Source organism: Sapajus apella, unplaced genomic scaffold (genome assembly GCF_009761245.1).
Source record: "Sapajus apella isolate SASKATOON/1434 unplaced genomic scaffold, GSC_monkey_1.0 scaffold20, whole genome shotgun sequence".
Taxonomy (NCBI): domain Eukaryota; kingdom Metazoa; phylum Chordata; class Mammalia; order Primates; family Cebidae; genus Sapajus; species Sapajus apella.
In genome coordinates this window covers 27,988,734-28,009,545 of record NW_022436960.1, presented here as the reverse complement: position 1 = coordinate 28,009,545, position 20,812 = coordinate 27,988,734, and the positions used below count along the sequence as shown (strand labels likewise).

Here is a 20,812-nt window from a genome sequence, read left to right as displayed (position 1 = left end):
TCCAGAGCTGAACGTTCCAATCTTCAGGGTGAAGAGCTACTGCCAAGAAGAGGGGGAAGTGGCTGGATCCCCTCTGCCCAATGCCCGCCTTCCCACCAGCCAGGCGGTGGTGGCCGCAGCAGGCTCCTCATCCCTTCTTTGGACAGGAGCTCCGAAAGCAAAGGCTGCTTGTCTGTGCAGAGCCCAAGGCCCAAGAACAGGCAGCAGGGACCCATTCTCTCCTTCTCCAGGCCCCTGGAGACTCCCAGGGCCTCTGGGGCCTAGCTTGCCCATCATGCGGCAACATGTCTTGCTTCTTCCCAATGGAAGCTCCCAAGGGTCTGTGGCTGGCTTCTCTCTTTCTCTCACGTTGTTGAAGGCACTGAATTCCTGAGGGTCCCGTTCCTCCCTGCCCCTCGTTTTGGAGGGAGCGAGGCATTCAGCAGGGAAACAGCTGGCTAATAAATAGAGGGCAGGTACTAGCAGGAGGTCACTGAGATAATAAATACACGAGCCGGGTACGGGGTCTCTCTCCTCCAACAGGCCGGTTACCTCCGGGGAACAGCATCACCGCACCTGCCAGAGACCAAACACAGACGGGCGGGCATGAGCGCGCTGCAGAGGGTGCGGTCTCCTCCCACGGAGGAGGGGGCAGGCCCGCAGGAGGAGCTGGGACAGGGAGCATGGGGAGGGTGCAGCGCTCCTGGGTCCCTGCTTGCCTCAGGTTGAGGAGAAGCTGGGAACTACCCTTCACCAAGCACTTACCCAGGTGCCCAGCCCTGTGCCAAGGACCATCTTCTTAACCCTCAACAACCTTCCATGTGGAAGGCACCCTGATTATTCTTTTGAAGATAAGGAAACTGAGGCCCAGAGAGGTGAAGAAGCTTGCCTATGGCCACATGGCCAGAGCCACATTTGAACCTCATCACGCTTCAGGCAATCATGCCTCCGATGAGCCTAAGACAGCAGTCTTCAAACAGGGGAGCAGGTTCCGCTAGATGCACGTGAAGACTGAGTATTGACAGTTTTAAAGAAATCCATTTTCAGCCTCCAGGTCTACATTGCCTTAAAATCATTTTTGTGAGACAGTGGCTGAAGATCTGCTTCTCTGGCCACAATGCTTTTCTCCTTTTTTTTTTTTTTGAGATGGAGTCTTGCTCCATCACCCAGAGTGGAGCACAGTGGCACGATCTCGGCTCACTGCAACCTCTGCCTCCTGGGTTCAAGCACTTTTCCTGTCTCAGCCTCCCGAGTAGCTAGGATTACCAGCATATGCCACCACACCAGGCTACTTTTTATATTTTTAGTAGAGATGGTGTTTCACCTTGTTGGTCAGGTTGGTCTTGAACTCCTGACCTCAGGTGATCCACCCACCTCAGCCTCCCAAAGTGCTGGGATTACAGGCATGAGCCACTGCACCCAGCCACTTTTCTCCCTTTTGAAAGGAACATATCTTGCTCATTCTAAGTCCTCATAAAGTGCTTTGCTGCCAGGTAAAAGTATTCTGGGGACATGAAGAAAAGGACAATTTGAGATATTGGTATAGGTCTTGTGAAAGAAAATATGGCTAATGACTGGGTAACCAAGGCTTTCAACAAAATTGAAGAACAACTTAAAAGAACTGTCAGCCAGGATATCATGAGAAGTAATTCTTTCTTAGCAGAGCACCTTGAGATTCCTGGCAAATAACTTGGAAGGAGTTCAAGTCACTGAGTGACATCTAGTCTCATTTCCTTATTTATGCGAACATGGTTTCTCAACCTTCTCATCAACAAAATATGATAAACAGGAATGAAATGAATGCAGAATCCGATCTCAGTCTGGCAGGAAGTAACATTCATTAATGGATTCATTCACTAATTGAAACGAGCAAGTCCCATCTAGCTCGTTGAGATGTATTCTCAATAAAATTGATTGTACTTTTATGTTGAACATTTATTAAAATAGGACACATTTGTGCTGTTTTAACCAAATGGTGCTACTAAGAATTATCTTGATAATTTATTCCAGGAGAAAATTTAATTTAGGTTTCTTCTCACAAGAAATTTAAAATGATTCAAACTCACATATCATTTTTTGTGGCAGAAAAATATGACAAGGTAATCAATAAAAGACTTCTGAAAATTAAAAGTACTGTTACACTGGGCTGAAATTCTGGGGGCAGGAAGTGAAATAGAAATATAAGCTCCAGGAAGAAGGAAACAATGTAAATATATAATTATGAAAGGAGGTGTATCTTTTTTGCTTGTTCATTTTTTTAAAGGTAGATGATGGTAATAGGGTGGCATATTTCATAGGATATGTCTCAAGAGTATATTACATAATAGCTTTGCATTAAAATATCAGTATTTCTAATATGCCAGAAATTATATCCTTTGTAATGACTTATACTTTTTTTTTTTGAGACGGAGGTTTCCCCTTGTCACCCAGGCTGAAGTGCAGTGGTTCGATCTTGGCTCACTGCAGCCTTGACCTTCCAGGCTCAGGTGATCCTCCCACCTCAGCCTCCTGAGTAGCTGGGACTACAGGCACACGGTACCATGTCCAGCTAGTTTTTGTATTTATTTGTAGAGACCAGGTTTCACCACGTTGCCCAGGCTGGTCTCGAACTCCCGGCCTCAAGAGATCTGCTCACCTTGGCCTCCCAAAATGCTAGGATTACACACATGAGCTACTCAGCCTGGGTTAACTTATAATTCTGATGAAAATGTTCAATGTCAACTTAAAAATGTGCAAGGGAGCACATGGGCTTTTGGAATTCTTTTTTTTTTTTTTTTTTTTGAGATGGAGTCTCCCTCTGTTGCTCAGGCTGGAGTGCAATGGTGCGATCTTGGCTCACTACAACCTCCGCCTCCCGAGTTCAAGAGATTTTTCTGCCTCAGCCTTCCATGTAGCTTGGATTAGAGGCAGGCGCCACCATGCCTGGCTAATTTTGTGGTTTTAGTAGAGATGGGGTTGCTCCATGTTGGTCAGGCTGGTCTTGAACTCCTGACCTCAAGTGATCCACCTACCTGGGCCTCCCAAAATGCTGGGATTACAGGCGTGAGCCACCGCGCCTGGCCACTGTTGAAATTCTTTCAGGAGATTCCCAAGTGAAATGTCTGAAGACCACTGCCTTGGGAAATGGAGCTGTAGGACACTTTCTGCCTCAGCTGCTGGCTGGTAATGCGGCCCTAAATGGACTTCACTGCCAGCTCCTGCCCCAAATCGCTACATGGGCCCAAAGAAGAGATGTGGATCCTAGGGGGCCACATTCCCCAGGATCCCTGTCTCCATGGAATGGGGTTCATGGGGTCAGGACTGGGGTCAACTCCACGCCATGGCACAAAATGACTTCCTGGAGTCATGTGCGAGGAGGAGACGTAGCCCCTGAAGGAGGGCCACTGTGTGACTGCTTTACTGTGCATGTGAAATATTTTCTTTTTTCTATTTACACTCACAGATTTGGGTTTTCCCTCCTCTAATCCCTCTCTCCCAGCCACACTCAGGCCTGGGGCTCCAGTCTGCTGCCCACCAGGCACCAAGTGGGTTAGAAGAAGCAAGGGGGCCCGAAGGCAAAAATATTGGCCTGGGAGCCAGTGGCAAGGGGCACATGTTCCCCAGGGCTGCTAGGAAGTGACCCCAGATAACGTCGCAGCTGATGACAGACTTTTCATCACTAGAAGGTAAACACTAAAGTGCAGGAACTCTCTTTGTTTGCTCACAGAGGTACTTGGCACACAGTAAGTGCTCGGTAAATGTTTGTAGAGTGACTGAATGTTTGCTGGACCTCCTGCCCTTCATTTGACACTGAGAAAGGTGAAATGGTTTGTTCAAGGTCAATGGAAACCTAGGGCTAAGCCGGAACAAAAACCAAGATCCTGATGCTTCCGGGGCCCTAGAGTCTTGAGGAGGCCCGGCTGCTGTTCTGCTCCCAAGACTGGCCTCAATCTTGCCTCTCCCCCTCCCCGACCTAACCCTGGCGGCAGGGTGGGGCTCCCCTTGGGCCCAGCCTCCTTGCCATCCCTGGGACCCCGCGCACTCACAGGTGGCAGTCTGTGGGTCTCTGCTTCTCTCTCCTCCTCTTCCCCCTGCCCTTGGGTCTCCTCCTGCAATAAGCCAAAAGCGTCAGGACAAGGTGGCTGGGGGCCCCCATGCTAGGACAGAGGCTGGCAGGCCCGAGATAGCCCCGAGCCCCAGCTAAGCCACTTACCTTTCTGGCTTCATCTTCTCCCGCAGAGGCCTAGGGAAACAGACAGAGAGAGGGGCAGAGGAACGTTAGAAAAGCAGCAAGTGGGGCTCCCTGCCTCCCAGACCTGTCCCCTCCAACATCCTGCAGCTGACACTGACACCACTAGGGGGTAGCATGGAGCTGGCAAGAGAGAGGTGGCTGGAGCCTCCGGACTTGGCTCCCGCTCCAGGCACGAGAGGGACAAATCAACCTCCTGGGGACCCCTGCCACTCGCTTCTGCGCTCCTCAGCCTCTTGACATCAAATCTGGAGTCGTTTCTATCTGTTCTCTGCTGCTTTTCCTTTCTCACTTTGTCCGCTTTTCCCCCTTCCTTCCAGGGTGCATTCTGGGAATTTCCTCAAGGATAAGAGATGGTGGCAAGGCAGTGGACTGGCTGCCTGTCAGGGCACAGCCCCTACCCCACCCAGAACAACACGGGGAGTGAGCCACGGGGTGGGAGGTGGGGAGGGAGCATCAGCCCTGAAGTCACCAGGCATTTCTGGTCTCTGCCTCCCAGGGCTGTGGCTGTTGGCCCAGAAGCAAGAAGAAAGGTGTCCCTGTTGCCTGGCCACAGTCTCCCCCTGGGGAACGGGGGGTGGAGGCATGGGGCAGCTTGGTACCAGTCAGCTTTGGGACCAGGGCATGCTGCCCTCGGCTGCTTCCTCCCTTGGGAGCCAGGGCAAGGTACCAGGGCCTCTTGGGACTGTCTGGTTGTACCTCTCCATATTGGGCAAGTGAAGCTCCACACTCTTGGAACCTCAGTCTCTTCATCTGCCTGTCCCCAAAGAGTGGCTGTCAGAGTAAAGGGGATGTAGAAGGTAGCTTTGGGTCACCACCCAGCATTGTGCCCAGGAGGGTTCATTACCGAGCTATTGTTATATGGCTAAGCTCTAGCTTGGAGGGGGTGGGGGGAAACAGGCTGAGGCAGGGCCCCAACACTGTCACGGTGAAGAAGGGCTAGATCCTGGGCTCAGGTCCAAAAGGGCAGCCATAGCCCTGCCCAGGAGCCAAGGCCAAGCCTGGAGGCTATTAGAGAGCGTGGTCTTGGCCATGAGAGGTAGCCTGAAAAACGAAGGCTTAGGAGCTAGGTCAGGGCTCAGAATCCCTCCTCCCACACTCACTAGCTGTGGTCAGTCATGAAACTATTGAGCCTTGATTTTCTCATCTATAAAATGGGGATGACAATAGCGTCTACCTCCCAAGGTTGTTAGGAGAGCAGGGACCTTGCTCACCACTGCATCCCAAGCATCTAAGACAGTGCCTGGCATGCAGTAGGTGCTCAATAAATGTATGTGACTAAATGAGAAACATTCAAGTGCCTCCTGTGGGCCTAGGCACAGAACGGGTACACAGTAAGTGGTAGTCTTCCCTCCTCCCGCCCTGGCTAGGGTTCTGGACTTCTAGTCTGGTGCCTTCATCTCCATGGCCCAGTGGTGCCAGGAGCAGTGGCTCAGCCCATTCCTCTCTTCCCTGAACTTGGTTGGCAGTGCCAGGCCTGTTGCTCCTGCTAACCAATGTTCCAAGTGCCCTGCGCACAAGGCAGCAAGACTGGTGCTAGTCAGAAGGGGAGGGGGCGTAGTGGGAATGCTGCGACATCAAGGAAATCGCAGTGCCACCCTTCATCCGCCCGTTTTCTACCTGAGCTTGTCCTTCATGCTGCTTCTGAGCCCAGTTTGCCCCCTCCTGTGGGTGCACAGCTGAGCCCAGAACTAAGTCCAGACTTGCGATGTCTCTGCCTCCAGGCACTTCTTCCAGAGGCCCGTGGCAGCTAACTGTGGTCCCCAGGGAAGGGGAACGACACGCACTGAACCCCTGTGAGTCTGGGAGGGATCCACGCTCTCTCTTCCCTTGTGGTATCTAAACAGCTGTATCCCAGCTGCTGGGACCAGCTCCCTTGGCAAAACTGGCTGGTGGGGGTGTGAAATGAATGGCAGCCACCCCTGGTCCTGCTCTCTTGGTCTCCCTCAGCCTGGAAAAAAGTGCAGCCTGCAGCAGGCATAGGCGGCCTTTGCCTCTGCCCAGGGACCCATCTTTGCTGAGGCTGCCAAGGGCATGGGAGCCTTTCCCTGCTACCCACCCCACCCCGGAGACCTACCGGCACTGGCAGCGCACGTGCTGAGAGAACGTCAGCTCCACGTAGGATGGCCGGTCCCCAGAGCTGATCTTTAGGAGCTGAGGAAGAAAGAGGATGCCTGGATTGGGGAGTGGCCGGTGAGTTTCCGGCACTCTCCTCTCTTTGTAAGGAGAACCCAACTCTGTTTCCTGCCAGCCTGTGGACTACGGCCCTCATTCCACTCTAAGCGTGGGGCAAACAGCTCTCCTACCTGCATGGGGATCTGAGGGAGGCCCCTGTCCCTCTCTATGCAGGGGAAACTAGAACAGCAATAGCACAGGAAGGGGGCCCATGTTCTGGAGTCAGAGATCCGTGTTCAGATCTTGAATCCTTTGCCCGCTGAACAAGTGAAATAACATCTCTGAGCCTTGAGTTCCCCAACTGTGAAATGGGAATGATGCCAGCCTTGAAGGACTGAATGACATACCACTTGTGGCATGCCTAGGACAGTGCTCGGCATTACTCAGTGAGTGCTCAATAAACCACTGCGTGTGTGACATGTTAATTGTGCTTGCTTGAAAAGGCACCAAATGCTCCTTGTGTAAATGGGGACTTTAATCTAGGCAGATTTCTTTCCAGCTTTAACTAGACACCCCGAGTCTTGAGATAGGGCTCAGCGTGAGGCTGAGAAAGCTGGTGGGGGTAGAGGTGAGTGGGCTCAGAGCCATCAGGGGGTTCGGGGTCTGGGGTAGTAGGAGCACTGGCCTGGGAATCAGGTTCCAGTCCTGGGACCTTGGCCTCTCTCCTTCCCTCTCCAGGTCCCTTCCAGGGGCAGATCCAGTGGCCCCCTGGGCAGGGTGTGGACCTACCTGCATGGTGACGTTGACCGTCTCCACCGGCACACAGTGCAGGTTCTCATCACCGCAGCAGCCAGTGCAGCGCAGCAGGGAGACGCAGGACGGGCTGAACATGTGCTCCACCTCACTGGGGTACTCGGAAACGATGTCCACCAGCCTCTCCAGCGCCCGGCAGTAGCTGCGGCCCCACACTTCCTGGAAGGGCACCACTGCGAGGAGGCAGGGAGGCTGGGTCAGGCCAGCAGAGAACTGCCCCTTGAAGCCCCGGACTTGGCTCCCCAGGCCCTGCTGGCCTTTCAGGTTCAGCCCCTAGCCCCATCTGAGTTCCCTCAACTCTGAACTTCTGATGTGATGCCTTCGGAATGCCTGCGGGCTCCTCAGCTCATCTGCTGGATGGAAATCCCCATGGAACAGACTCTCTCAAGGCCCAAGCTCTGCTCTGTCCTCAGCTCAGGCACCCATATCCGCTTTGGCTCCCTGGAGCTTCAAGAAGTGTAGCCCCAGAAGCTGCCCAGGCCCTCTCAATCTTTCTCAAGCCCCACCGGGTAATTCCTCCACCTTGGAGAACTTGCAGGAAACAGTGATTTCTGGAGTCACGCAGGGAGGGTTGGCCTTCCCTATTCCTTTGCTCAAACACCTTCCATGGCTCCCTAATTTTCTGCCCCACTCTGCCAGCTCCTCTGCCTGGTGATCAAGACCGCATCTAGCAATGTGGCCCGACCCCCCTCTCCATTTAGTCCAAGTGGCGCTCACACTGAGACACGGCAGCACCACGTCCATTCCCAGCTCTGGGCTTGTGCACTCTGCAGCCTCTACAGCTGCTGTTCTTTCCCCTCCTCTCATTTCTATCCAGAAAAGCCCACCCTCCATTTTCCAAGGCCCGCCTCTCCACCTCCTCGCTGAAGCCCTCCCCAGCTGTTTCAGTGTGCACAGATGAGCCTCTCTTGAGCACTGCTTGGCCCTGAGGGGTTGCCTTATCTCCGTCATTGGTGGCTCTTATCTCCTTTATAACCAGCTCGAGGCTCTGTGAGGACAGAGATGGATGCTCCCGTAAACACAGGCTAAGTCATTCCTGGTTGATTAGATGACAATTCATTGAGGGTCATCCGGGACATCCCTGACCCCCATGATGTCCTGGGGATTGTGAATAGGATCTTTTGGGGGCTGATCTCAAATTCCTCAAAAGATGCTGCTCTTTCAGGGGAAGGCCTGGGGTCAGGCCCCAAATAGAGGCTCACAGGGAGAGTGGCCAGAGTCAGAGACCTGGCTTCCAGTCCTGGCCCTACACTGGCTGTGTGATCTTGGGGAGATCACTTAACCTTTCTGGGTAGATCAGTTTCCTCGGCTGGGGAAAAAGAAGGTTGGGAATAAATGGTTGCTATGGTCTTTCATAGACCAGCCGCCTGTGAATCAGTGCCTGCAATCCAGCCCAGCCCCGAGAGCATGGACAGAGAAACAGCCCGGGCCTGGGTCATCCTGCTCTGCATCTGATGGTCATTGTCAGCTGGTGGGGAAGAATGGGGAGCTGGCTCACCGGGGGCCCTGCAGCCTCCCCATGGAACAACGGCCTCTCCCAGCAACCCCTCACATCTTCCATGCCTCTGCCTAGGAGGCAGAAGGGGCCAAAGTCCATTCTGCTGAGCCTGTGAGGACATGAGCCTCCTGGTAATCTCAGAAGAAAAATAAACTTCAGTCCTAGCAGAGGCCCTGGGGAAAGGCTGCAAGCTGGTGGAAAATACCCAGAGGTGATGTGTCCTCATGGAGCTGGCTAGGCACTCAGAGGCAATAAATGGTGCTTATCTGCTTGTCTGTTCTCCTTCTGCCTTGCTCTGCTTAAAGGACACTAGGGCTGGGCTAGGGGCTGGCAGTGGGGGGAGTCCATAGGCCTCCCTGACTCTACCTCTCCACGCCACTGGATACTGCTCTGGAACCCAGTGGGAAACAAGGCCTCTCTCCCCAAAGGCGCCCAAAGTGCAGGGAAGCCTGCCTTCGCAATCCAGGATCAGAGAGCACCTCCCTATCACCAGCTCCTTGAGCTGTGTGTTTAGTTTAAAATCTTCATGAGTGCTACGTAACTCTGAACGTTTAATCTCCACCTTGGAAAACGTAAATAACGAGCTGCAAAAGCACCACAGAAGAGTCAGGTTCCTGCCCTGGGTCCAGCCGTCAGGGAGGCGACAGCAGCAGAGAAGGGGCACCCTAGCCCCCTCCCATCCTGCGAACAGACGCCCACCCAGCTGGACTGTGGGGTCATGGCCACCTTTGGCAGAGCTGCTGGGCCCCGGCGGCAGAAGAAGGGATTTCCTTTCCTCACCCCACGTCCCACCATGCAGGCTTGGGGCCCTGAAACCCTGGAATCTGCCACTTTCCAGGCTGTGACTGAACCGTGTTGGGGGAGGGCAGAGAAGGAGGTGGGCTGGAGCCTGGTTTACCCGGTAGCCACCAGGAAAGAGGGCAGTTCATCCCAAGGCCCCGTATGGGTGGGTGGGAGAAACAAAGGGGCTGGGTGAGGGGCCAGGCTGAGGGAGTGCAGCCACCGCTCCCAGATGTGTCCCTCAGGAAAGAGCTCTGCTCAGCTGTCCCCGGGAGCACTTCCGCTGGCCCCAGACCTGTTCCAGATGGGGGTGAGGGTGAGAGCAATGGGAAGCTATGGCCCCCTCAGGCACTGCCAGGGCTGGGCAGTCCCCCAGGGCTCCCTGGGGCCATGAGTGGGCCCTCAGCTCTCTCACCAGCCTTGTGGGTGAGCCTCCCACCTGCCTATCTACCACCTGGGATGGGGATACCCAAGAAGGGAATGCTTCATCCTGAGAGCAAGTTTCTATGGAGGGCAGTGGGGAGGGACCACAGGGCTGGGCAGAGCCACTGGTGACCAGCCCAAGTCCACAGGTGTCCTCTCCATGGTCCCTGGCAGGGCACACAGATGGCTTGGCACAAGGGACACCCTGCTCATGCCCACTCAGCCACGGAGCTATTGGGAGAACCTGGTTCTGCCACTCTTAGACACGAGGCTTGGGGCGACCCCCAGGGCCTCTCTGAGCCTCAGGTCCTGCGTCTGTAAAACATGGAGCACAGCGCCTTCCTACTCACAGCCTGTGGTCAGGACAGAACGACAGAAAATGCCCAGCACTGTTACCCTGAATAGTAACAATCAACTCCCACGGCTGGCCATGCTGTCTTTTGCTCTGGAGGGGATGACATTTTCAGATTTTGAGAGCTGGAATGCAAAGCTCACTGTGCTTCTCCTGGTCAGAATGCAGGCTCCCTGACTGACGGGTGCAACCGGAGAGAGGACCTAACGAGTCTACACTTCCAGGCTTCCTCACCTTGAATCCTGGGTGGTATGTACACCCATTTCTCCTCCCTGGAGTCAGAGAATAGGTCCCTTTTCCAATCTTGGAAAAAGAAGAAACCATAGACATCACATAGTCTAAGGTTCCCATTTTACAGATGAGGAAACTGAGCATCTACGGTAGCTGTGGCCTGACCTACACCAAAAGCACTGAAAAGGGCATGGTGTGGTGGTAGGGGATGGGTCCTTCCCCAAATCCCAAGGAGCAGAATATTGTGCCGGTTCCAGAGACACAGTAAGGGAGGCATCAGTGAAGTCAAGGGCAGCTGCCTCCTCGACCTGCTCAGGGGTCTAGGGGCCTGAGCCTTAGGTGTGAGAGGATGGCCAGGCCCAGGAGAGGCTGGCTGCCAGGCAGGCAGGCCAGCAGAGGGTGTTCCCAGCACGCAGATGGCTATCACGCGTGTGCGTGTGCATGTCCCTACACGCCCCCTCTCCCATGGCACATGGGAAGCCTCAGAGGTGGTGTGTGGCCGCTCTGCACGTCTTAGCGAGGCAGGAAGGGAGGAGCGAGGCAGGGGGCCTGGCATGGGCCTCTTGCCTTCTGCACGTATGTCTCTTTGGCAAACGTCTCGTTGCACTTTGAAGATTCCCTCTTGATGCAACTAGGGCAGGGAGTGGAGGGGCCAGGGAGGGTGCAACTCATGTTCTGTCTGTTTATAATCAATGGAAAGGCATGGTCAGATCCCAGCAGTTCCTCCAGGGCTGGGCTGCTGCGGAGAGCCCCTCCCGTGTCCCTGATCCTCTTGACTGCCCACTGCATCCAGCTCCCAGATCCCATTCTGGCCTCTGGCACTCACTACCCACCCTGTCCTCCAAGACCCCATCCATACCCTGAAATCATGCTGGAGAAGGGCTCTGAGCCCGCTGGATGAACGCTAGCTATCCTGGCCCCAGCCCCACTCTCTGTATGCTGGTGACCCCGGCCCATGCCTCTCCAGTCTCTGGGCCAATGTTATCAGCCAGGATGTCTAGCTTGTAAGCTCTCCCCAACTTTTATCCTCCTGCACCCACACTTCATGCCACACCTGGCTTTAAAGGAAGGAAGAGAGAGGCTTGGGGAGCACGCATACCGCCAGTCTGGCCAGCTTACCTTCCACCTCTGACGAGCCATTCCCAGCAGACAAGGCCCATTGCTGTGGACAGAAAGGTGCAGAGATGAGCCGGGTACACCTTGGGGCTCTGCACTCTTGAGCCAAGTGTGATGGCAAGAAGCTAGGGGCCCCTCTGGGTTCCTTCCCACTTGCCACACATGCTCCGCCCTGTCTCAGGGCAGCTTGAGTACAACTAAAAACCCACTGAGCCCTGGGTAGGTAAGGTCCCACCCCCTCTCTAGCCTCAGTTTTCCTCATTTGGGAAAGGATGGAGGCTAGAAGCTCTTAGAGATCCTTGGTCTGCTGTGTCCTCAAGATCTTCCAGTCCTGCGGGTCTCCCCCCTACCCAGCCCCCAGGCCAACCCTGCTGGGCCCTGCACCGCCCGCCTTGGCTGGGTGCCAGAGCCCAGGGGGAGGTGATCAGCTGGTGGGAGCTGAGGGGCTGGAGCGGGCGGCGCCATGAGCCGGTGCAGCCAGCCGGTAACGTTACACCTCTGGCCAGCCCTGCAGCAGGCAGTCGGGTGGCTGGGCTGCTCGGGCTCCTCAGGGATTGCCCAGCCCACTCCTACTCTTGGGCTGGGGCTGGGGACTCCCAGGGCAGCCGGACAACACAGTGGGAAGGGAGCTCATTGGCTTTGTCAGGATTTCGCTGCCCAAGCTGGCTCTCAGCCAGACTCACCCGGCTCCTGGGAAAAGGGCCCTGCTCACTTCCCCAGGCCCTGCACTCAGGACCTCCGGCCACCCACCCAGGAGAGAAGGCACAGCGGGACCCCCTGTCTCGTCCCTGGCCCACCCAGGAGCCCACAGCTCAGTCCTGAGCCCTGCTGGGGGGAGGGCCCAGCCTCCCCACCATCAGACTCTTCAGCCGGTTCCCCCACCACCCCCACCAGGCCAGGTCAGAGGTCCTGGGGACGCCTGGCTGGCCATGGGGCCTCGACCCTGACCACAAGGCCAGGGACCCGCCTGGGATTAGTGGACAGATGCTTTTAGCAAAGCCACCACGGCTCCAGGGGCCAGACAGGAAACCTCCCTCCCTCCCTCCCTGTGGCTTCCCTGCCCCCACCAAGACAGCCCCCAGGACCTGGGGGGCAGCCAGCCTGAGATCTCTTCCCAAAGGAAAGAACTGCAGCCTGGCCTTTAGGAAGTGTGTGGACATCCTTGGAGTTGCTGCTCCCTGGAGTGGGTCTGTGATTTCAGAGTCCCCTTGCAGTATTGGGGTGGGGAGATCAGGGGTGCCGGGCTAGGTGGGGATAGCTCTTACCTGGGGGGGCACAGCAGGCAGCGCCAGCCCGGCCAGGAGCTGCAGGAAGCAAGGGAATAGCCTCATGGCCGGCATCTTCTCAGACGTCCCGAGCCAGGGGGCTCCGAGGGAAAACCACCACGCTCATCCCCCGGGGAGCCCCTGGCACAGGACGAGAAGAGCTGAGTAGGGGGCTGGATGCCCCCCTCACTGCTGCCCCGAGGCCCCGGCCGGTGGTTCCAGCATCTTCTGGAAGCCGGGGAGAGTCGAGAGCCCGCAGGTAAGGCTGTGGCTGGGGAACCCGACGGGGAGCGGCCCGGCGGGGCGGAGCGCCAAAGGGCAGGCGGGTCCCGGGGAGGGTCCGTCTGGCGCCCAGTGCCACCCCACGTCCTCCCGTGGCTGGGCGGCCGTCCGAAGATGCAGCTTCCTCCGCAGACAGCAGCTCTCTTCTGGGACTGCAGCCGGTCCGCGCCTGGGTTTCAGGGGCTGAGCCGGGGCGGGGCTCCCGGCCGGCCCCGCCCACCGCAGACAAGGTTCGCGAGCCGAGTTGCCGGAGCGCCCTGCCCGCCGGCTGCGCGGGAGCCCGCAGTGCGGGCGAGGGGCGCTGGCCAGGTCCGGACGCCTCGCCGAGCCCAGCCCGCAGCTCCCCGGGCCGCGCTGCGCCCGCCCACAGGGCCCACAGCCCCGCTCCGGCTCTGGGGGCCGCCACCTGGGATAGAGGCATCCAGGTGTGGAGCCCAGCGCCAGCCGTCAAGGCTCATGATCTAGCGGCCTCTGCAGGAAGGGCAGTCCCGGATCCCTGGGAAGGCAGCCGTGCCCACGCCCCTGGGGGCCGAGGGATTCCTAGCCCCATTATATAGATGAAGAAACCGAGTGTCCGAGAGGGCCCCTGCCTGCATATGTCTAATGGGCATAGGCATTCTTGGAAAGTGTGTGTGTGTTGTGTATTGTGTGTATGTTGTGTGTGTGTGCGCGCCTGCGTGTCCGAGGAATTGGCAGAGACAAAACCCAACCCTACGTGACTCCAGAACCGTCTCTCACCCGACCCACCATCTTCCTAGCCAGGCACTGACACCGTGGGCCGCCCACGGGAAACCCCTCAGGGCACCTGGCTGGAGAATCAGGCCTGTTGCCTTCTTGGGAAACAGTCTTCTCAGGCCCTCCCCGCAGGGCCAGCCCCCTGGGGTGGAGAGTGGCCTCACCTAGGTATCTCCTCCTGGTCCCTGGTGGTGGAGGAACTGTTTCGCTGCGCGGGGGTCCGTGTGCGTCTGCGCATGTGCTTGGGCATTTGCGAGTCTGTGAATACCCACGTGTGCTGTGTGTCCGAGCCTCTGTGTGGTCTGAGTGTCTGCGTGTAACTACTGTACATACAGATACCGCTCTGTGTGGGGTCAGGTCTCTCCGTACCTCTATATGCTTGTGTGATTGTACGTGTCCGCTGTGTGTCTGGGTGTGTCTGGAAGTGTCTGAATGTGTATCTTTCAGTGGGCCTGTGAGTCTGCCTGCCTGCCTCTCTCTGCGTGTGTATGTCTGTCTCTGTGTGTGAAGACTGTGCCTCTCTCTGTGCGTTTGTGTGTGCCTCCCTTAGTTCTGGATCTTTCTTTACCATCACCCCTCTCACTGCCTTCTGTGTCCAGCTCCCAGGCTGCAGGAACCTGGCAGGATTGGGAGTCACGAGTTGGCTGGGCCTGGGGCTGGTGGGTGGCTGTGGGGGAGGAGGGAGGCCTGAGAAGTGGCCACTAGAGCTCACATTCCAGCCAGGAGCAGGGAGGCCAGGGCAGCCCCAGCTCTCACCCCAGTGACCTCTGCGTCCGCTGCCTGCCTGCCCACCCACGAGGGGCTGCCAGAGATGCGGCCTCCCTGCCTGGCCAGCCCTAAGCCTGGAGGTTCAGGAGGCAGGGGCCAGTCACCAGCTGGCTCAGCAGGGTCTGCAAGGAACATTCTGACGAGCTTCAACAAGCTGGGGTTCTTAGGGTAGACAAACTCCTTGCTGGGCCCAGGGTCATTGTGGAGGGTCACTGTGCTTGTGTATGAGGGTGAGTAGGTGTGTGTTTGTGCATATCTTTATCATATATGTTGCCCATAACATCTTTGTATATATATGCATGTGTTTGTGTGTGTCTTCAGTTTGGGTATGGATGTGTGTAATGTGGGCACAGGTGTGTATTGTGTAAAAGTGTGTGTTTGTGTGCTTAAGTATCTGCATTGTATATGCTTGTCTATAACTGAGTGTTTCTAGCACTTATGCATGGGATGTGTATATTGTGAATATGTTTGTATTTTTTTTTTTCTGAGACAGAGTCTTGTTGCCCAGGCTGGAGGACAGTGGTGCAATCTCAGCTCACTGCAACATCTGCCTCTTGGGTTCAAGTGATTCTTGTGCTTCAACCTCCCAAGTAGCTGGGATTACCGGTGTATGCCACCATACATGCCTGGCTATGTTTTGTATTATTATTATTTTTTTTTTTGAGACAGAGTCTTACTCTGTCACCAGGCACCAGGCTGGAGTGCAGTGGCGCGACCTTGGCTCACCACAACCTCCGCCTCCCGGGTTCAAGCAATTCTCCTGCCTCAGCCTCCCGAGTAGCTGGACCACAGGCGTGCGCCACCACGCCCAGCTAATTTTTTTGTATTTTTAGTAGAGATGGGGTTTCACCATGTTGGCCAGGATGGTCTCGATCTCTTGACCTCGTGATCCGCCCGCCTCGGCCTCCCAAAGTGCTGGGATTAAGGCGAGAGCCACTGCGCCCGGCCACGTTTTGTATTTTTAGTAAAACAGGGTTTGGTCATGTTGGCCAGACTGGTCACAAACTCCTGGCTTCAAGTGATCCACCCACTTCAGACTCCCAAAGCGCTGGGATTACAGGCATTAGCCACTGTGCCTGGCTTGTATTCATTGATTTGTTTTTCCATTCAGCACATACTGCCTGAGCCCTACTCTGCTCCAGGCACTGCTCTAGGTGCTAGAGATATGATATGGAGGGTCCCTCTAAATTTACGTTCATGGAGTAGGGACATACCCATGGCTGGGGATGCTGAAGCTCTCTTTCCTGAGTGAACACAACACATTGGGCAACATCTGTGGTTCCCACAAGTGCACCTCAGTCTTTTGTCACTAAACTGGGACCATATCCTTCTAAACCCAGCTTCCTGGATTGTAAGATGAATTAGCCAAGGGCAAGGTTGGTGGCAAAGACCAAGAAGTCTCCACCGTTTCCATGGATTGAATCACAGTTTGTTCTTGCTCACATCCAGTCCGAGCAGCTGTGCTAGTAGTTCTGCTCCCTTGGTTGTTGTTGTTGTTTTTTGTTTTTTTTGTTTTTAAGAACGAGAGAAAGAAAGAAAAAGAATAAAAAAAAAAAAGAATAAAGGAAAGGAAGGAAGAGGAAGAGGAAGAGGGAGAGAGAACAGGGGTGTTGCTTTATTGCCCGGGCTAGAATGCAGTCTAAAACAGGGTATGCCTGTAATTGTGTTTAATAATAGAGACATAAAAAAAAAAAATGAGGGAAGAAAATAATTAACAAACAGCCAACCAATATTTCATTTAAACCTGTAAATACGTGTGATGTAGTACTGATAAGAGTGTATATTTTGTGTATTTAAAGTGGAGAGTTCTATGAATGTTAATTAAGTCTACTTGTTCCAGATCTGAGTTCAAGTCCTGGATATCGATGTTAACATTCTGTCTCATTGATCTATCTAATATTGATGTTGAAGTCTCCCGCTATTATTGTGTGGGGGTCCAAGTCTCTTTGTAAGTCTTATATATCTGGGTATTTCTGTATTGGGTAATCTTTAGCTCTTCTTGTTACATTGATCCTTTTATCTTTATGTAATATCCTTCTTTGCTTCTTTTGATCTTTGTTGCTTTGAAATCTATTTTATCAGCAAAAATTGCGACTCCTGCTTTCTACTTATTTATTTTAGCTCTCCATTTGGTTGGTAAATTTTTCACCATCCCTTTGTTTTGAGTCTTTATGTATCCTTGCATGTGAGATGGATCCGGATGTAGCATACCAATGGGTCTTGGCTTTTTTTGCCTGTCTGTGTCTTTGGATTGGGGGATTTAGTCGATTTAAATTTAGAATTAATAACAATATATGTGTGTTTGATACTGTCATTTAATGTTAGCTGGCTGTTTTGCCCATTAGTTGATGCAATTTCTTAATTATGTTGATGTTCTTTATTTTTTGGTATTTTTTTTAGAAAGGTTGATACTGGTTGTTCCTTTCTATTTGTAGTGGTTCTTTCAGAAGCTCTTGTAAAGCAGGCCTGGTGGTGATGAAATCTCTGAGTGCTTGCTTGTTCACAAAAGATTTTATTTTTCCTTCGCTTGTGAAGCTTAGTTTGGCTGGATGTAAAATTCTGGGTTGAAAGTTTTTTTCTTGGGCTGGGCGCGGTGGCTCAAGCCTGTAATCCCAGCACTTTGGGAGGCCGAGGCGGGTGGATCACGAGGTCAAGAGATCGAGACCATCCTGGTCAACATGGTGAAACCCCGTCTCTACTAAAACTACAAAAAAATTAGCTGGGCATGGTGGCGCGTCCCTGTAGTCCCAGCGACTCAGGAGGCTGAGGCAGGAGAATTGCCTGAACCCAGGAGACGGAGGTTGCGGTGAGCCGAGATCGCGCCATTGCACTCCAGCCTGGGTAACAAGAGTGAAACTCTGTCTCAAAAAAAAAAAAAAAAAAAAAAAAAAAAAAAAAAAAAAAAAAAAGAAAGTTTTTTTCTTTAAGGATGTTGAATATTGGCCCCCACTCTCTTCTGGCTTGTAGGGTTTCTGCTGAGAGATCTGCTGTGAGTCTGATAGGCTTCCCTTTATGGGTAACCTGACCTTTCTCTCTGGCTGCCCTCAGTATTTTCTCTTTCATTTCAACCCTGGTGAATCTGGCGATTATGTGCCTTGAGGTTGGTCTTCTAGAGGAATATTTTAGTGGTGTTCTCTGTATTTCCTGGAGTTGAATATTGTCCTGCCTTGCTAGGTTGGGAAAGTTTTCCTGAATAATATCCTGAAGTGTATTTTCCAGCTTGGATTGATTCTATTCGTCACATTCAGGTACACCTATCAAGCGTAGATTAGGTCTTTTCACATAGTCCCATATTTCTTGGAGACTTTGCTCGTTCTTTTTTATCCTTTTTTCTCTAATCTTGTCTTTTTGTTTTATTTCATGAAGTTGGTCTTCGACCTCTGATATCTTTTCTTCTGCTTGATCAATTCGGCTGTTAAAACTTGTGCATAGTTCGCGAAGTTCTCGTGTTGTATTTTTCAGCTCCATTAATTCACTTATATTCCTCTCTAAATTGTGTGTTATTGTTAACATTTCTTCAAACCTTTTTTCAAAGTTCTTAGTTTCTTTGCATTGGGTTAAAACAAGTTCTTTTAATTCCCAGAAGTTTCTTATCATCCACTTTTTAAAGCCAGCTTCCGCTAATGGAACACAGTCTTTCTCCATCAGGCCTTGTTCCGTTGCTGATGAGGAACTGTGATCCCCTGTAGAGGGAGAGGCGTTCTGATTTTGGGTATTCTCAGCCTTTAGGCTGTTTTCTTCCCTTCGTTATAGATTTATCCATCTGTGGTCTTTATGATTACCGTCTTTATAATTGGGTTTCTGAGTGGACGTCCAACTTGTTGATTCCCGGCGCTAAAATCTGAGCAACCCACTGCACTGGCCAAAACAGCGGCGTTATGATTGATGGTGCTTTTCTGACTCTGCACCAAGAACCGCCGCACCAAGACAGTGGCAAAACCGCCTCACCGGCCTCAAGAGTCACGCTGGCGACACGTGGGGCTCCTCCGCTGGGAATCTCCTGGTGTGTGAACAACAAAAATTGATCTGAAAGTGTGGCGTCCTCTCGTTCTCTGCTCCTTCAGTGGGAGCTGCAATCCCGAGCTGCTAGTGATCAGCCATCTTGGATCTCTCTCCTCTGTTTGTTGTTTTTTAATTTTTTACATTTAACTTTTAATTTTTAGAGACAAGGTCTGGCTCTCTCTTCCAGGCTACAGTGCAGTGGTATGATCACAGCTCACTGAAGCCTCTAACTCCTAGGCAAGGGATCCTGCTGCCTCAGCCTCCGGAATAACTGGGACTACAGCTGCATGCTACCACCCCCAGTTAATTTAAAAACTTTTTTTTGACCAGGTGTGGTGGCTCACGCCTGTAATCCCAGCACTTTGGGAAGCCAAGGCGGGCACATCATGAGGTCAGAAAATTGAGACCATCCTGGCCAACATGGTGAAACCGTTTCTGTACTAAAAATACAAACATTAGCCGGCCGTGGTGGTGTATACCTGTAATCCCAGCTACTGGGGAGGCTGAGGCAGGAGAATCGCTTGAACCCAGGAGGCGGAGGTTGCAGTGAGCTGAGATTGTGCCACCGCATTCCAACCTGGTGACAGAGCAAGACTCTGTCTCAAAAAAAAAAAAAAAGAAAGTTAATATTGAAGTGTAGTTGGCTTCAGAACTAGCTATTGCTGCAATTGAAAAAGCTTTTTTTTTTTTTTTTTTAAAGATGGGGGTTTGCCACCTTGCCCAGGCTGTGCTCCCTTGTACGGTGGCCCCACTATTGACCAGCCACATCTCCTCAAGCAGCTTCCTTTGCTTTCAGAGCCCCAGCTTCCGCCACCTGTAAGAGTGGAAATGATAACTGCACTTACCTCATAGGCTTGTGCGAGGACTGAGAAAGCACCTGTGGTGCAAGACATTGTAGCAGTTGGGCATGATTTCTAATTTAATTTTTGACTTGTATTAGAGAAATAAAAATACTACATCTAGGCCAGGCACAGTGGCTTACGCCTGTAATCCCAGCACTTTGAGAGGCCGGGGTGGACAGATCACCTGAGGTTGGGAGTTCGAGACCAGCCTGGCCAACATGGTGAAACTCTGTCTTTACTAAAAATACAAAATCAGCCAGGTATGGTGGCGGGCACCTGTAATCCCAGCTACTTGGGAGGCTGAGGCAGGAGAATTGCTTGAACTCAGGAGGCGGAGATTGCAGTGAGCCGAGATAGTGCCTCTGCACTCCAGTCTGGGAGACAGAGTGAGACTGCGTCTCAAAAAGAAAAAAAAAGAAAAAACTACAGTTACAGAGCTGAGTCCTGTAGCATGGACATGAGATAGAAAATAAAGAATCTTATGCTTCTGCCCATGGTGGTGGAGAAAGGAAACGGAGCAATCTGCATAGGCGCACACACACTAATTCTCACCATCACAGTGCAGGCATCAGTCCTCAACTGTCACTGAAGCCCTTGAGGTAGAGCCAGGTGCTAAGGGGGTGGCAGAATCAGTGCCCACAACTCAACACTTCACTATTTATCACCACAATCACTTGCCGTTGTTTCAGGAAGAGAAGTAAAATCTGTTGAACCCCTATTATGTGCCAAACAGTGTGCCTGGTGCTCTAACTACCTTGACTCATTGAATTCTGATCACAGCCCTATAGTGATAGGTTTTCATGATTTCCATTTTGAAGATGGAAAGATGGAGCCCCAGGGAGTTTATGTAATTTTCCCATAATCACATCATTAACTGCTAAAAAAGGAACAGTGATGGGGATCAAGCCGAGATCTTTCCCCAAAAGTCTTTCCAGAGAACCTGAGCTGTAGCTCCCAACCGGACTTTAAGGAGGTTGAAGGTGGGGGCTGATGTCTTGAGCCGTTTCTGGGTCTTCCCCATGCTGGGACAGAATGGATGCTCGATAAACTTGGGACGGTTGATGTGTGGGAGGAAGAAGCCCTGATCCTAGATGCTGAATTGAGGGGCTGGCTGTAGAAACACGGGGCCACGGAGATACAGTGGACCCTGAGCAGTCATGGCTTCCAGTCTGCAGGCCAGCCCCTGGCCCCCAAGGCAACTGCAAACACAGTTTCCCATATCTTCTATTAGTCATGGTCTTAGCCTGAAACACCTGCCCCACCCATCCCAGCTTCTGGCCTTTCAGTTTCCTGACTCATTTTCCCATTTTCTAGCCATTTTCCCAGTTTCTAGCCTCTTTGTTGTCTTTGTTCTCTGAACTTTTCCCGAGCCCAACTATCTTC

General features: G+C 52.9%; 1 protein-coding gene across 2 annotated transcripts; it reads right to left on the bottom strand.

The window, feature by feature from the left end:
* Positions 1-8: 8 nt before the first annotated feature.
* PGF (placental growth factor) lies at positions 9-13,399 on the bottom strand. Of its 2 annotated transcripts, XM_032287839.1 has the most exons (7): positions 12,801-13,399; positions 11,539-11,581; positions 7,112-7,308; positions 6,285-6,361; positions 4,172-4,201; positions 4,005-4,067; positions 9-555 (listed from the first exon to the last, which is right to left on the bottom strand). In XM_032287839.1, the coding sequence occupies exons 1-7, from the start codon at positions 12,873-12,875 to the stop codon at positions 528-530; spliced, it is 513 nt and encodes a 170-aa protein (XP_032143730.1). In that variant the 5' UTR covers positions 12,876-13,399; the 3' UTR covers positions 9-527. The 2 variants fall into 2 exon arrangements, with proteins under 2 accessions (XP_032143730.1, XP_032143731.1); XM_032287840.1 differs by lacking the exon at positions 4,005-4,067 and having other exon boundaries at positions 12,801-13,269.
* Positions 13,400-20,812: the final 7,413 nt, after the last annotated feature.

Coding starts and splice junctions, on each gene's coding strand:
- PGF (XM_032287839.1), bottom strand. CDS start 12,875: ATGCCGGCCATGAGGCTATTCCCTTGCTTCCTGCAGCTCCTGGCCGGG. Junction 6,362..7,111: donor CGGTCAACGTCACCATGCAG/GTAGGTCCACAC, acceptor TTTCTTCCTCAG/CTCCTAAAGATCAGCTCTGG. Junction 4,068..4,171: donor GAGAAGATGAAGCCAGAAAG/GTAAGTGGCTTA, acceptor GGCTTATTGCAG/GAGGAGACCCAAGGGCAGGG.